This window comes from Nerophis lumbriciformis, linkage group LG32 (genome assembly GCF_033978685.3).
Source record: "Nerophis lumbriciformis linkage group LG32, RoL_Nlum_v2.1, whole genome shotgun sequence".
NCBI lineage: Eukaryota > Metazoa > Chordata > Actinopteri > Syngnathiformes > Syngnathidae > Nerophis > Nerophis lumbriciformis.
The window spans coordinates 19,635,533-19,653,032 of NC_084579.2; the positions used below are offsets into that span (position 1 = coordinate 19,635,533).

The 17,500-nt window shown below is 37.8% G+C and overlaps 1 protein-coding gene across 15 annotated transcripts in view; it reads left to right on the forward strand.

Moving 5' to 3' along the window:
- The window catches only part of nedd4l (NEDD4 like E3 ubiquitin protein ligase), a 100,261-nt gene extending 88,877 nt beyond the window's left edge, over positions 1-11,384 (forward strand). For all 15 annotated transcript variants that reach the window (XM_061927161.2, XM_061927163.2, XM_061927162.2 and 12 more), the window contains 5 exons: positions 2,147-2,206; positions 2,294-2,401; positions 5,290-5,386; positions 6,824-6,896; positions 11,188-11,384. In XM_061927161.2, the coding sequence (XP_061783145.1) occupies positions 2,147-2,206; positions 2,294-2,401; positions 5,290-5,386; positions 6,824-6,896; positions 11,188-11,290 (441 nt within the window). In that variant the 3' untranslated portion in view covers positions 11,291-11,384. The remainder of the gene's footprint in view (positions 1-2,146; positions 2,207-2,293; positions 2,402-5,289; positions 5,387-6,823; positions 6,897-11,187) is intronic.
- The last annotated feature ends 6,116 nt before the right edge of the window (positions 11,385-17,500 follow it).

The following is a 17,500-nucleotide window of genomic DNA, read 5'->3' on the forward strand; positions in this document are numbered from 1 at the left end:
AGCAGTAGAAAATGGATGGATGGATGGATTTTAAAAAGGGAACTGCACTTATCTAAATTTTTCCTATCATTTACAATATTTATATAAGATAAGCACACATAAGTTGTTGTTTTATTATGCATTTGATTTTGTAAATAAACACTAGCAAACGTCTGCTAACAATGGAGCCAATGGGAGTCACTCTATTCCGACTATAAAGTGCTCTAAAAACATCCAAAGGCCTCCATCATCATTTAATATACACGCTGTAAATATACATGTAATATAGTAAAAGGCACATTCATGTAATATTTAGGTATTTTGCTCGTTTTAAGTATACGGCGGCACATTAATTTCACAGACGAATCACAACGTTTGCTTTTCCCATCAACAACAACACTAAGAATCATGCAAACTTGATGAGAGACAAGTAATACTTTGGGACAAATGATGATCCAGAACATTTTATTTTTAAGCTTGAATAAAAGGAGTGTGAGCTACACATTTTAGAAGTTGTGTGCTAAACAAATTAAACTTTAGTGAAACATTAAGCATCCTGCAGCAGTATTGCTAAGTACTGAACAGGATATACAAACTGCGATCATTAAAAGAAAAACACTCGCTGTACAATGTCTGCTCTCACTGGGATGCCGACTGATGGAAGGTTTATATCTTCCCGTTTAGATGAAGGGGTTTAAAAAAAAAAAAAAGTCGGAAACAAGCGTCTTTTTGTGTCATCCTTGCCATTTCCGGGTCAAAGTTGGATGTCAAAGTTGACCAGCTTCTTGGTTTATGGCTACAACCTTCTACTATCCAGATGATTTATAATCTAGAATTAACTTTTAGCAACTCAGAAGCAATGCAGCAGCTCACTGGATGAATATGTCAATATTGCAGCATAAGCTAGTTAGCTCTCTTTAATCACGGCTTGGCTAAAAGTAGTTTGTCTGCGTTAGTGCTTATAATAACAAGATTGCTAATACATGGTTAATATTCAGGTCACGAAATGTAAATGTTAAAGTTAAAATGGAGTATTGTTGGCAGTCTTGGGATGTTTTTTAGAGGGCTTTATGGCCGCAATAGAGTACTCCCATTAGCGGCGTTGTTAGTCACCGTATTTTACGAAATAGAAGGCAAAAAAAAATAGACATATCTGTTCTTGTCTTACATAGGAGAAATAACAGGCACAGCAGAATTAACATGTTTAAAGATTAGGGCTGTGAAAGTAATGCAATTAATCACAAAAAATGCAGAAATAATATCTTTATTTTGACTGCACATGCTCTTTAACTTTAATGCTAGCAAGAACGCTCCCAGTACATTGACAACAAAGGGTGAGTGACAGACAATACTCAAAGTACAGTACACCCACGGCAATGTTGTCAACAAAATTACCACAGGTATGTTAGTTATATTTTTGCAAAAATGGATAACTACAGAATGCACGCCAATCAATATTGTTGAAGCCCAGTGTCTGCAAAATATTCATATCGTCCATAAACATTCCATTTGTGTCAAAATAGTCATGACATCTTGAAAGGTAATTAAAATATAACAACTAATCAATGTAAGTAATCATAAACACGTTTAATCACAATTAATAAAAAATTTAAAGAGTGATTAATCGGATTTTAGAAGAAATTGTTTGACATCACTGTTTGAAATACAAATAAACACTCTTATGTTGCTTAGTTTTGCGTGTTATTTTTATGTCACAAGCATGACTGTGACACCTGTGAGGGCTTTTAGATGAGGGAGGGGGCCACAGCAGCACACAATGCTCGTTGAAAAGAGCAATACTTGCTTACATGTTAGTCTTGCGACCAACAAGAACAGAACATTTTGGTATATTTGTTGTTTTCCGCTTTTAAAAATTGTTACAATTTACTAAAGGGGCCTGAATAGCGCTACACAGTTGCTAAATTGGCAAAACTGACCTCCCTTCTCTAACCTCTGGCAGACTAAGTGAATGCTTATGAGGTGTGTTAAACAGCATTTACGATGCCACTTACTGTATAGAGTTGTAACAACAAGCTACCTTCACAAACAGCGCTAAATCTATTGTGGTCCAGATTTACATGGCACAAATAAATGAATGTAAGGAAAAATTAACTTATTTACTGACTGTATTTGCATGTTAATTATTGAGAATTATTGATGTTTTCAGGGCTTCACTGAGCTCATTCAAATTGATCTAATCAAGATCTTTGATGAAAATGAACTGGAGGTAAAGAATTTTTCATCTTCTTTGATTTTCAAGCATTCTTTTCAGCGTTTGAAGGCCTCACTCAGTGATTTCCTCATTGTTGTGTAGCTGCTCATGTGTGGTCTGGGTGACGTGGACGTCAACGACTGGCGACAGCACACAGTTTACAAGAACGGCTACTGTCCCAACCATCCGGTCATTCAGTGGTTCTGGAAGGTAAAGCAAACAATAAGTTATTGCTCAGGATTCTCTATTTTCTTTTTACATTCTATGCTAGTTCCTGTTGCCTTTTTTTTGTTACGCTGACCCGTGACTTGTGTGCTGGCGTTCCTTTTGAAGTTCAAAGTCTGTTTGGTAGAACAGACTTGTTTGCACTGATGAAAGAGCTTAAAGTCTTCTGTCGCTCTCTCTCTCTCTCTCACACATACACGCGCACGCATGCACGCACACACACAGCAAACAAAACACACCAAATCCTGCACAGGCTTACAGCGTGTTGCACTCAAATCGATCCCAATGGTGGAGATGTGTCTCCCCTTTGAAGAAGCCGTCCCCTATTTAAAATGTTGCCCATAAAACTGAAAAAGACCCTCATTAAGGCACAAAGCAAGATGGAAAGATTAACATTTTTGTACCAACATAGGGATTCCTCAGTCTAAAATGTGGTCATTCACATAAGAGTACATTCAGGTTGCTCACTTGAGTGCCACTTTCCTGAAGTTTTGAATTGTGTTAGGCTTTTTGTTTATATTATTCAATGCAAGGATGAGCAAAGCTATCACTCTTACAACACACTGCTTGGTCCATGTGCTCTGACTTTGTGAATAGTTTTGTGTTGTTTTACAGTAGTAAAACAGTAGTAGTGTATTAGGAAATTCTCCGCATAGAACCTGGTAGGACTGAACTAACTTTAAAGCAGGGGAGAACAGTCATAAAGTAAAATGGAGAACATGAATATATCCTCACCTTTTATGTACCGTAGCTACTTACTCGAATGTAATAAGAATTAATTGTTTCTTGCTACAAGCAGACTGTACCAGTCAACCTGTCAGGTTTATGCAAGCAACGCTAAAATCGTGACCACAGGATGCAGAGACGGCAGGCGTAGCGCATTTAAAAATGCATTTCTTTAGCGCAAGGGCAGGTAGGAAGCGGACACAAAGGTCTGCACTTGTTCAGGCAACATACAGTAGCCACGTCTATATGGGCAATATTGATTTAATCTGATCATAATTTGGATTACAATGTTACTGTGTACATGGACCCTAAAAAAAAAGATCGGATTATGAAGTGTGTTTTCATTCATCACACCTTAAATCAGAATACTTTATTTTGACATATGCAGTACACACCGTAAACGGAAGTAGAAAAAGAAGTAGTGACTTCCGCTGTAAACAAACATGGCTCTGTCCATTTCTGCTTGTCCGACGTTGTCACGTCATCTGTTTGTTTTTTTCCTTCTGTTCGCTACTTTTGTTTTGCCTTTCTTTTAAAATGGAGCTGTTCTGTGCCCTCCATGTTGTGATATGTACGTGTTGCCGCACGTCTTCATGTAACGACATTCTGTGTATGTGCCTGAGGCTAGCAGTTAGCACTTGGAGTAGCTGTAATGTTGTGAATAAAACACAGCTCGTTGAGACGACAACTGGATGCCTCCTTTTATTGTTACACCGTTACGTGACAGTCCAGACCATACTTTTGGTTTTGATAGTCTCTGTTTTAGAGCAACAAATTCAACAGTATATAAAGCTACCGTATTTTTCGGAGTATAAGTCGCTCCGGAGTATAAGTCGCACCGGCCGAAAATGCATAATAAAGAAGGAAAAAAACATATATAAGTCGCACTGGAGTATGAGTCGCATTTTTTGGGGAAATTTATTTGATAAAATCCAACACCAAGAATAGACATTTGAAAGGCAATTTAAAATAAATAAAGAATAGTGAACAACAGGCTGAATAAGTGTACATTATATGAGGCATAAATAACCAACAGAGAACGTGCCTGGTATGTTAACGTAACATATTATGGTAAGAGTGATTCAAATAACTATAACATATAGAACATGCTATACGTTTACCAAACAATCTGTCACTCCTAATCGCTAAATCCGATGAAATCTTATACGTCTAGTCTCTTACGTGAATGAGCTAAATAATATTATTTGATATTTTACGGTAATGTGTTAATAATTTCACACATAAGTCGCTCCTGAGTATAAGTCGCACCCCTGGCCAAACTATGAAAAAAACTGCGACTTATAGTCCGAAAAATATGGTACTTATGTACATGTTAAATGGGCTGAGACAGCAGCAAGACAATCACTTCATTCCGAGAATATTAAACTTAGTCTCCCTCCACTATCAAAGTATAGCTGACGTCAAAGACATGCACAGTAAGGATGATTTTGACTCAAGATTTGAAATAAATGTTCACTGCGCGCCAATCTGAATGACTATCAGCATAAACGACCTGTCTTGATAGGAATTAAAATTTGATCCGAACATGTGTGATCGGGTCACAATATTCCGAATGGCGTGTTTACATGAAGCATTTTTATTCCGGTTATGCTTTTAATCCGATTAATTGTGTCCATGTGCACATAGCTAATGATTCAGTCCATTCCAGAGGAACATAAAAAGCATCCTGATTGGCAAACAAGAATAGGTGTGTCCTGATTGCCAATCACGGACAGGTGAGGGAGGCAGCGCTCAGGCCAGAGGAAATTAAAACACAGGAAGTGAAAACAACAAAGCGAGCACTGGGCACTGAGCACTGAAAAGCACAAAAACATAAACACTAGTCCAAATTGTCATGGAGGTTCATGACAGATTATTTCCTATATCCATGTTTTTCTCACATTCAAACAAATATTAAAAGGGTAATTTCTAGGTACCATCCATCCACACAGTTTCATGGGACTCTGCTGTAGTTTTTGCGTAGCCCTGCAAACGAAGTGAAAGCAAAAGAGTCCTCGCTAAGGAATAAAAGTAGAAGTACACTCAGTCATCATATACTTGCTATTTAAAATCACATTGTCCTTCATTGTGTGACTAATATTTAATGGATATTAGATTATGGAATATAACATTTGTTTGCCTTTCAGGTTGTCCTCTTGATGGATGCCGAAAAGAGGATCCGACTTCTTCAGTTTGTCACAGGAACGTCGCGAGTGCCCATGAACGGCTTCGCTGAACTTTATGGTGCTTTTTGTTTTGTGGTCATCTCTTTCAGTTCCCAAAAATCTTTGACTTGACATAACAGTGACAACACATTTCCAGCATATGCAATACAGCAGTACTTCAACTGGCGAGCTAAAATGCTTCTACAATCTTCCAAGCGTTTTTTTATCATCTTTAAAATCCTATTAAAAATAAAGACATACCGATTGTGATAATGATTGTGAACGATAGGCAAAATTCCCAAAAATGCAGTTCCTCTTCAAATTGTTTTTCCTGGGTTTCCATCATGGTCACTTTTGGACATCAATCCGCCATATAATTGGCGAGCCTTCTCTCAAATGATAGCCTCGGAATTATTATTGACGGCTAGCTGCTTCTCATTAGCAACAACTTTTCCACCTTGCCTTGCACTTTCTCTCCGTCCTTGCGAATATATTTAACTTCTTCAAGAAACTCAGCAACAATATAAACATATTTCTTGTTAATGGTTGCAATTGTGGACTTGTTTCTTCCATATTTGTGAGCCAATCTGTGTCCCATTGGCGCCTCCGTAGCCGTCTACTCTTCACAAAATGCAAACAGGATGTGATGTCTTGGGCCCACCTTTTCAAAATGGAGTTTTACAGTAAGTGTTGTCATCTAAATTGCAGCCCTCGTAAAGCTTTTGGCGGCAAACAAAATAAATAAATAAATGAAAAAATTATTGAAGCGATCGTACAACGAGACATTGGTTGCACACGAGGCATATTTGGCTCGATCTAAACATTCATAGTCCGAAAAGAACGCAAATAGAGGCGTTTGTGAATCAATGTTCCACTGTATTTGGGATCTGCATAAGTCCTGAAAATTTTAAATCAAACCGTGGTGGTATGGCGGAGATATTTATAAACGATCTTGCCTTCCTTCATACTTCCTTCAAACGAGTCTGCCATTGTCAATAAATGCCTTCTTTTTCTCCATTCTCTTGTTGTAAGGCAGTCTGGCTCGTACATGCACATGCATCCTCCATTGTTTCCATTTCTAACACAAAGTAGCGTATAATTCGCACCTATATCCGTCAGTACACTCGCGATGGAAGCGCAAAAAACTACAACATAGATGGCGGGGATAAGACGCTGGTGTCAAAGTGGAGGCACGTAAATAAGATGCCCACAAAACGACCATCTTAAAGAGACGGTCAGAAAAAAGCTTAAACGGTCTCCCAAGACATAATCTATGCAACATTTAGACCAAAGAACCACCATGTGGTCTACATATTATGTAGACCACAAGGAAGTGTTTTAAAAGTATAAAACAATTTAAATTGTGGCGGCGGGGAGGCTCGTATCCTTGCAACTTCCAGCGTAACAAAAACATCTCGAATCCTAAAATACCCATAAATTGAGGTACCACTGGAGAGTTAACGTCTTTAAAATGTGTCTAAAGGAGTGAAGTTGTTCACACTTGTTCTTTTTGCAGGCTCTAATGGTCCTCAGCTCTTCACTATTGAGCAGTGGGGAACACCAGATAAGCTGCCGAGAGCCCACACATGGTACGTTACTTCAGAGTATACCTAAACTTTGTTGTGTACCACTAGGATGCAGTATCTCACTAAAGTCAGTACACCCTCATACTTCTCACTTGTGTTGTCACCTAATTAAACAATAAAGCAGTGGTATCCAAGTGCGGCCCGCCGCAGTGTTCAGTTTGGCCCGCGAGATGGTAGGAGTTTAATCAGGAATCTGACGCAGGGTATCTCCAACTTCAATTTAATTATCTGACAGTATAATTGCTGCAAGTTGGCCGCCATCTTGTGAACAACGACAGTAATTAAGGTTAATGACCATGAATTAGACTTTGAATTGTACATAGTACAGCAATAATCCTTTCCTACTCATGGCGCAAAAAATCTGACACAAAAACTCAACACACATGGTCACACATAACACAACCTGCTCAATGAATTTTGTGGGTGTTATTAAAACGTCCAAACAAAACACATAATTTAAAATTACACCCATTTAAATCCCATGCATTGCATGATGGGGAAACATTTTAAACATTCTCCACACTTATCCATGTTTAGTGCATTTTAGCTGCTTGATATTTCTTATTGATTACAAAACTTTAAAGAGGTATAGTCATCGAAGTAAACAAGGTATGAATCGAACTTTCACATACTCTTAATATCCAATTATATTAATTATATATCATTATAAATAATATATGTATGTATGTATACATATGTTTGTATATGTATATGTATGTGTGTGTGTGTGTGTGTGTGTGTGTGTGTGTGTCTGTGTGTGTGTGTGTGTGTGTGTGTGTGTGTATATACTGTATATACAATTTTATACATATATAGTGCCCTCCAAAAGTATTGGAACAGTGAGTCAAATTCCTTTATTTTTGTTGTAGACTGAAAACATTTGGGTTTGACATCAAAAGATGAATATGGGACAAGAGATCAATATTTCAGCTTTTATTTCCAGGTATTTACATCTGGATCTGATATACAACTTGGAAGATAGCATTATTTGTAATGGAACACAACATTTTTAGGTGAGCAAAAGTATTGGAACATATGAACTTAAAATAGATTAAAGTGAATAAGACTTCATATTTACAGGTAAAAGCCAGTAAATTAGAATATTTTGAAAAACTTGATTTATTTCAGTAATTGCATTCAAAAGGTGTAACTTGTACATTATATTTATTCATTGCACACAGACTGATGCATTCAAATGTTTATTTCATTTAATTTTGATGATTTGAAGTGGCAACAAATGAAAATCCAAAATTCCGTGTGTCACAAAATTAGAATATTACTTAAGGCTAATACAAAAAAGGGATTTTTAGAAATGTTGGCCAACTGAAAAGTATGAAAATGAAAAATATGAGCATGTACAATACTCAATACTTGGTTGGAGCTCCTTTTGCCTCAATTACTGCGTTAATGCGGCGTGGCATGGAGTCGATGAGTTTCTGGCACTGCTCAGGTGTTATGAGAGCCCAGGTTGCTCTGATAGTGGCCTTCAACTCTTCTGCGTTTTTGGGTCTGGCATTCTGCATCTTCCTTTTCACAATACCCCACAGATTTTCTATGGGGCTAAGGTCAGGGGAGTTGGCGGGCCAATTTAGAACAGAAATACCATGATCCGTAAACCAGGCACGGGTAGATTTTGCGCTGTGTGCAGGCGCCAAGTCCTGTTGGAACTTGAAATCTCCATCTCCATAGAGCAGGTCAGCAGCAGGAAGCATGAAGTGCTCTAAAACTTGCTGGTAGACGGCTGCGTTGACCCTGGATCTCAGGAAACAGAGTGGACCGACACCAGCAGATGACATGGCACCCCAAACCATCACTGATGGTGGAAACTTTACACTAGACTTCAGGCAACGTGGATCCTGTGCCTCTCCTGTCTTCCTCCAGACTCTGGGACCTCGATTTCCAAAGGAAATGCAAAATTTGCATGGTTGGGTGATGGTTTGGGGTGCCATGTCATCTGCTGGTGTCGGTCCACTCTGTTTCCTGAGATCCAGGGTCAACGCAGCCGTCTACCAGCAAGTTTTAGAGCACTTCATGCTTCCTGCTGCTGACCTGCTCTATGGAGATGGAGATTTCAAGTTCCAACAGGACTTGGCGCCTGCACACAGCGCAAAATCTACCCGTGCCTGGTTTACGGACCATGGTATTTCTGTTCTAAATTGGCCCGCCAACTCCCCTGACCTTAGCCCCATAGAAAATCTGTGGGGTATTGTGAAAAGGAAGATGCAGAATGCCAGACCCAAAAACGCAGAAGAGTTGAAGGCCACTATCAGAGCAACCTGGGCTCTCATAACACCTGAGCAGTGCCAGAAACTCATCGACTCCATGCCACGCCGCATTAACGCAGTAATTGAGGCAAAAGGAGCTCCAACCAAGTATTGAGTATTGTACATGCTCATATTTTTCATTTTCATACTTTTCAGTTGGCCAACATTTCTAAAAATCCCTTTTTTGTATTAGCCTTAAGTAATATTCTAATTTTGTGACACACGGAATTTTGGATTTTCATTTGTTGCCACTTCAAATCATCAAAATTAAATGAAATAAACATTTGAATGCATCAGTCTGTGTGCAATGAATAAATATAATGTACAAGTTACACCTTTTGAATGCAATTACTGAAATAAATCAAGTTTTTCAAAATATTCTAATTTACTGGCTTTTACCTGTAGTTGCAGATCCTTTGCTTTCAAAAACTGCATCAAGCCTGTGACCCATTGACATCACCAAATTTTTGCATTCTTCTTTTGTGATGCTTTTCCAGGCTTTCACCGTAGCCTCATTCATTTGTTGTTTGTTTTGGGGGGTTACTCCCTTCAGTCTCCTCTTCAGCAAGTAAAATGCATGCTCTATTGGGTTTAAGTCTGGAGACTGAATTGGTCAGTCTAAAACCTTCCACTTCTTGTCCTTGGCAGTGTGTTTTGGGTCGTTATCTTGCTGCATGATGAATGATCTCCCAATCAGTTTGGTTGCATCTTTCTTTAAATTGCCAGACAAAAAGTTTCTGTAGACTTCTGAGTTCATTTTGCTGCTGCCATCATGTGTTACATCATCAATGAAGATGACGTCCCAGAAGAAGCCATGCAAGCCCAAGCTATGACACGCCGTGTTTCACAGATGAGCTTTTATGTTTGGGATCATGAGCAGATCCTTTCTTTCTCCAAACTTTTGCCTTTCCATCACTTTGGAAGAAGTTAATCTTTGTCTCATCAGTCTATAAAACTTTTTCCCAGAATTGTTGAGGCTCATCTCTGTACCTTTTGGCAAATGTCAGTCTGGCCTTCCTACTCTTCTTGCTAATGAGTGGTTTGCATCTTCTGGTGTAGCCTCTGTACTTCTGTTTATGACGTCTACTGCGAACAGTAGATAGTGATACCTTCACTCCTGCCCTCTGGAGGTTGTTGCTGATGTCACTAACAGTTGTTTTAGGGTCTTTCTTTATTGCTCTCACAATGTTTCTGTCATCAACTCCTGATGTTTTCCTTGGTCTACCCGTTCGACGTCTGTTGCCTAGTACACCAGTGGTTTCTTTCTTCTTCAGGACATTCCAAATGGTTGTACTGGCTATGGCCAATGCATGTGCAATAGCTCTGATTGATTGTCCATCTTCTCTCAGATTCACAATTGCTTCTTTTTCACCCATAGACAGCTCTCTGGTTTTCATGTTGGCTCCACCTCTAAATGCAGTCTGCACAGGCAAAACCTATCCTACCCAATCTGAAACTGAGCTCAAACATTCAGTGCTATTTATTGTTTGAATAATCATAATTGGGCAACAACACACACCTGTCAGTCACAGACTCACATGTTCCAATCCTTTTGCTCTCATGAAAAATGGGTAGGTTCAAACAAAAGGTGCTATCTTCTAAGTTGTGTATCAGATCCAGATGTAAATACCTGGAAATAAAAGCTGAAATGTTGATCTCTTGTCCCATATTCATCTGTTGATGTTAAACCCAAATGTTTTCAGTCTACAACAAAAATAAACAAATTGGACTCAGTTCCAATACTTTTGGAGGGCATTGTGTATATGCGTGTGTGTGTACATATTGTTATTTTACATGGCCACCGGCCAAATTTATTATCACCCAATGCGGCTCTCAAGTCAAAAAGTTTGGACACTCCTGCAATAAAGGTTGTGTGTTCGCTTATTTTTCATGGATGATAAACCTACACAAGCTGTACACAGACTACTCTAAAGCATATCAAGTTTACTTTTTATAGTATTGTCCTGGGAGAAGATGAGTTATTCTTTGCGTCTTAAAGCGCATTTTTAACGAAGTCCTTTTGTTTCCAGTTTCAATCGCTTGGACCTTCCTACTTACGACTCGTTCGAGGACCTGAGGGAGAAGCTGCTCATGGCCGTGGAGAATGCCCAGGGCTTTGAAGGCGTCGACTAAAGCGGTACCTAATCCTACCAACCAAATAAAGACTTTTAAATCAAAGTAGCTACTTAGTATAACTAAGTAGGCAAAAAAACAACAACAACAAGAAGCTGCAGAGACGTCCAAACTAGCTGTCGTAGCATGCGGCTAGCTGACGCCTGACTGTTAGCCATACCCGTACGGCGTTTTCAAGGTGCTTGGGTAGGTGGTGTCAGGAAGATGAGCAGTTCATGGGGGGAGGAAAGGGAGAGTATTTAATCCCCTGGCATGAGCATGAATTCTCACCTTTCTTTCCCCCACAAAAGTGCTGGAACACACGACTACATTTCACACCACACTCGCACCCTCTTAAGTGGGAGAGGCTTACTTAGCATGGCCTTAACATGCGCTCTTCACCCACAAATCTCTCGACCAAACACCGGATTACCTTAGGGATAGAACTAGCCAATCACATTTCAGGAAATCTGCCACACCCCCTCTATAGAGCCTTGTGTGATCAGATGACGCCACAGGAGCCTTTTTCTAGACCTTTTTAGCCTCGACTAAACATCCCGATGATGATTTTTATAGCTTTTGGTTGTTGCTATAATTCTTGCAGGAAAATACTCTTTGTACCGAAACAATGTTTACTATTTTGACACAAAAAAACAAGTGTGAAGTGGAAGTCTGGCTCCATATCATTTTATTTTATTCTAATTCTTATCGTGGTAGTAAGAGCAGCATGAAAACGTACTTTGTGTTCGCTTTGACGACATAGTGATTCGGACGTTGTGTCACGCTGGAAAAAAAACAAAAAACAAACGAGGCGATGTAGTTTGTTTCTGTGAGACGTCATATTAATATTCATGCCCGTTGCTGTTCATAATGCTGTACATTGTTTTTGAGGTCCTCGATGATCCATATATATATAAATATATATATATATATAAATGTATGTATGCATTACATTTAACAGAAGTATTACTGATCAACACTAAAATGAAGTGTGCGTGCGTGCGTGCGTGCGTGCGGGTGTGTGAGACAGAAACAAGCTGTGATTGAACACTGAATATTAAGCAGCATGTTTGTTTTTTTTTTGTTTGTTTTTTTTAAAGTTGATTTTCTAACACTATTAAAACCTTAAAGGGCACTTTATACCTTACCCAGGTCACCTATCGTGTATGTCATCAACTTGAATGTTTGTGTTTGCATAATTCAGCCGCACTTACAAGTGCAATATTAGGAAATAAAAGGTGGTTTGAGTCTAGGATGCTGTTAAGGTAGTAAAGAACCACGTTTCAAGTACTTTAAACTTTCCTGCTGTTGTTTTCCCTCACACTTTGTCCTTTATGTCTGTTTTTTTAAATGGGTGATGGAGAATATCACTTTTGGTAAAGATGCCACCACAATTTGCAACTCTTTGTGGTTCATTTCACTTCAGTCAAATAAAAATGAAACTTCTCTCACTTTTCTACTGGTCTTGAACATTCTAACCTTTAATAGCAGCAACATTTCTTAGCAGATTCAAAAACAACCAAGAAGGACATGAATGCTTCATTCAAGACAGGTAAGCTATTACTTTTCTCTTTCCAAATGCTTATTGATTCAACAATATTTAAATATTTTTAAAAACAGTAAATCATTTTCTCATGTTCTGATGCCTTACCTATACTGCTTACTGCCACTAGGGGGCATAGTTTCACAGTACATTACAGTATTAGAATGGATCAGTGATTCTCAAACTGCTTCATATAGTGGTACGCCAAAAAAAAAAAAACTTTAATTAAATTTTTCAAACTGCATAATATTAAGTTGCCAAAAATATTAAATATACTTGTTAATAAAACATCTGCCTTGTTTTTAATGATTACTTAGGCCTACGACGCTGCTGTATTTTAATGTTGGTAATTCTGGTGGTAATAGGAGAGCCAAGTGTTTTCTGAGGTGGTACTTGGTGATTAAAGGTGTTTGTTTTTTGTTTTTGAATAAAGTTTAGGAAACCCCTGGAATAGATGATCAATAGGGAAATATGTATATACACATTTATATTCATTCATATTTATATATATATATATATATATGTGTGTGTGTGTATATATATATATATATATATATGTGTGTGTATATATATATATATATACACACACACATATATATATATATATATATATATACACACACACATATATATATATATATATATATACACACATATATATATATATATATATATACATACACACATATATATATATATATATATACACACACATATATATATATATATGTGTGTGTGTATATATATATATATATATATATATATATATATATATATATGTATGTATGTGTGTGTGTGTGTGTGTGTGTGTATATATATATACAGTGGGGCAAAAAAGTATTTAGTCAGCCACGATTGTGCAAGTTCTCCCACTTAAAATGATGACAGAGGTCTGTAATTTTCATCATATGTACACTTCAACTGTGAGAGACAGAATGTGGGAAAAAAATCCAGGAATTCACATTGTAGGAATTTTAAAGAATTTATTTGTAAATTATGGTGGAAAATAAGTATTTGGTCACTTCAAACAAGGAAGATCTCTGGCTCTCACAGACCTGTAACTTCTTCTTTAAGAAGCTCTTCTGTCCTCCACTTGTTACCTGTATTAATGGCACCTATTTGAACTGGTTATCTGTATAAAAGACACCTGTCCACAGCCTCAAACAGTCAGACTCCAAACTCCACTATGGCCAAGACCAAAGAGCTGTCGAAGGACACCAGGAAAATAATTGTAGACCTGCACCAGACTGTGAAGAGTGAATCTACAATAGGCAAGCAGCTTGGTGTGAAAAAATCAACTGTGGGAGCAATTATCAGAAAGTGGAAGACATACAAGACCACTGATAATCTCCCTCGATCTGGGGCTCCACGCAAGATCTCATCCCGTGGGGTCAAAATGATCATGAGAACGGTGAGCAAAAATCCCAGAACCACACGGGGGGACCTGGTGAATGACCTACAGAGAGCTGGGACCAAAGTAACAAAGGTTACCATCAGTAACACACTACGCCGACAGGGAATCAAATCCTGCAGTGCCAGACGTGTCCCCCTGCTTAAGCCAGTGCATGTCCAGGCCCGTCTGAAGTTTGCCAGAGAGCACATGGATGATACAGCAGAGGATTGGGAGAATGTCATGTGGTCAGATGAAACCAAAATATAACTTTTTGGTATAAACTCAACTCGTCGTGTTTGGAGGAAGAAGAATACTGAGTTGCATCCCAAGAACACCATACCTACTGTGAAGCATGGGGGTGGAAACATCATGTTTTGGGGTTGTTTTTCTGCCAAGGGGACAGGCCGACTGATCCGTGTTAAGGAAAGAATGAATGGGGCCATGTATCGTGAGATTTTGAGCCAAAACCTCCTTCCATCAGTGAGAGCTTTGAAGATGAAACGTGGCTGGGTCTTCCAGCATGACAATGATCCCAAACACAACGCCCGGGCAACGAAGGAGTGGCTCCGTAAGAAGCATTTGAAAGTCCTGGAGTGGCCTAGCCAGTCTCCAGACTTCAACCCCATAGAAAATCTGTGGAGGGAGTTGAAAGTCCGTGTTGCCCGGTGAGAGCCCCAAAACATCACTGCTCTCGAGAAGATCTGCATGGAGGAATGGGCCAAAATACTAGCTACTGTGTGTGCAAACCTGGTAAAGACCTATAGTAATCGTTTGACCTCTGTTATTGCCAACAAAGGTTATATTACAAAGTATTGAGTTGAATTTTTGTTATTGACCAAATACTTATTTTCCACCATAAATTACAAATAAATTCTTTAAAAATCCTACAATATGAATTCCTGGATTTTTTTCACATTCTGTCTCTCACAGTTGAAGTGTACCTATGATGAAAATTACAGACCTCTCTCATTATTTTAAGTGGGAGAACTTGCACAATCGTGGCTGACTACTTTTTTGCCCCACTGTATATATATGTGTGTATATATATATACATACATATATGTATATACATATATATACAAACATGCATATATATACATACATACATGCATATATATATGTATATACATACATACATACATGTATGTACATATATATGTATATATATATATACACACACACACACACACACACACACACACACACACATATATATATATATATACATGTATATATATATGTATATACGGTACATGTATGTATGTATGTATGTATGTATATATGTATATACATATACAGGTAAAAGCCAGTAAATTAGAATATTTTGAAAAACTTGATTTATTTCAGTAATTGCATTCAAAAGGTGTAACTTGTATATTATATTTATTCATTGCACACAGACTGATGCATTCAAATGTTTATTTCATTTAATTTTGATGATTTGAAGTGGCAACAAATGAAAATCCAAAATTCCGTGTGTCACAAAATTAGAATATTACTTAAGGCTAATACAAAAAAGGGATTTTTAGAAATGTTGGCCAACTGAAAAGTATGAAAACGAAAAATATGAGCATGTACAATACTCAATACTTGGTTGGAGCTCCTTTTGCCTCAATTACTGCGTTAATGCGGCGTGGCATGGAGTCGATGAGTTTCTGGCACTGCTCAGGTGTTATGAGAGCCCAGGTTGCTCTGATAGTGGCCTTCAACTCTTCTGCGTTTTTGGGTCTGGCATTCTGCATCTTCCTTTTCACAATACCCCACAGATTTTCTATGGGGCTAAGGTCAGGGGAGTTGGCGGGCCAATTTAGAACAGAAATACCATGGTCCGTAAACCAGGCACGGGTAGATTTTGAGCTGTGTGCAGGTGCCAAGTCCTGTTGGAACTTGAAATCTCCATCTCCATAGAGCAGGTCAGCAGCAGGAAGTATGAAGTGCTCTAAAACTTGCTGGTAGACGGCTGCGTTGACCCTGGATCTCAGGAAACAGAGTGGACCGACACCAGCAGATGACATGGCACCCCAAACCATCACTGATGGTGGAAACTTTACACTAGACTTCAGGCAACGTGGATCCTGTGCCTCTCCTGTCTTCCTCCAGACTCTGGGACCTCGATTTCCAAAGGAAATGCAAAATTTGCATGGTATACATATATGTATGTATATATATATATATATGTGTGTATATATATATATGTGTATACATATGTATATATGTGTATATATATATTTATACTGTGTGTGCATATATATGTGTATACATATGTATATATAATTGTGTGTGTGTATATATATATGTGTATACATATGTATATATGTGTGTATATATATATACATATGTATATGTATATGATGTGTGTGTGTGTGTGTGTGTGTGTGTTCAGATTTTATCATTATTATTGTTTGTACAAAAACAAAAATCGAACCAAAAAAAACTGCAAAATAGCAATGTCTACATTGTCCATGTGCTGAAGTTCTTGTTATACTGCTAACAGCCACTCAGGGGCATAGTTTCTCATTACCACTAATCTTCAACATGAGTGTCATGTTTAGAAGTTAGTTGGTCTTGTATGTTTAAAGAGTCCAGATAAAAAAAATATATTGACAGTCAAATTAATGTTGTTTACGTATACAAGGCTCTAACAAAGATATCCAAACAATCCTCTCTCGTTTAATATTTTATTATTGGTATTCTTGTTAAACTGAGGGGTGGGAGGTGGGAGGCACTGTTATGGCAAATAATATGTAAAGAAAAAATACATAGTTCTGATTACTGCAGGAGTAAATTTAAAACATTACAGTTCCTGAAGTAAAACAAGTATATTAAAACTCTTTTTTGCGATATTGATAATATGAAGCACAACATGAAAATTACAAAAAAAAATATTTTGAGTGTTCGGTATACAATGTTAAATTTAAATAAAAAACTGAATATAATGCAGGTATGAACTGATTTACATTGTAAATCTTTTTTTTTTTTTATTCAAAGTATAATGTATTTTTTATTCAGTGGACGAACAGGCAAACGTGCAGCGTCTGAACCATTGTCCACTGCTGAGGAGATTGCATAAAAAAACTATCCTATTGCTCTATTCTGTTGTTTTCAACCAAGAAAAGTATTTAATATGTTTAATTTCAGGGTCTCAAGAAATTTAATCACTTTTTCTGAAGGTACGATTGGGTTCCAAGGCTCCTAAATGTGACTTTTTGATTGAAAAAAAAAAAGGTCCCATTCACAAGATAATAAATGCATCAGAATCGATGTTTTATAATCTATTTATTTTTAACTTAATCCC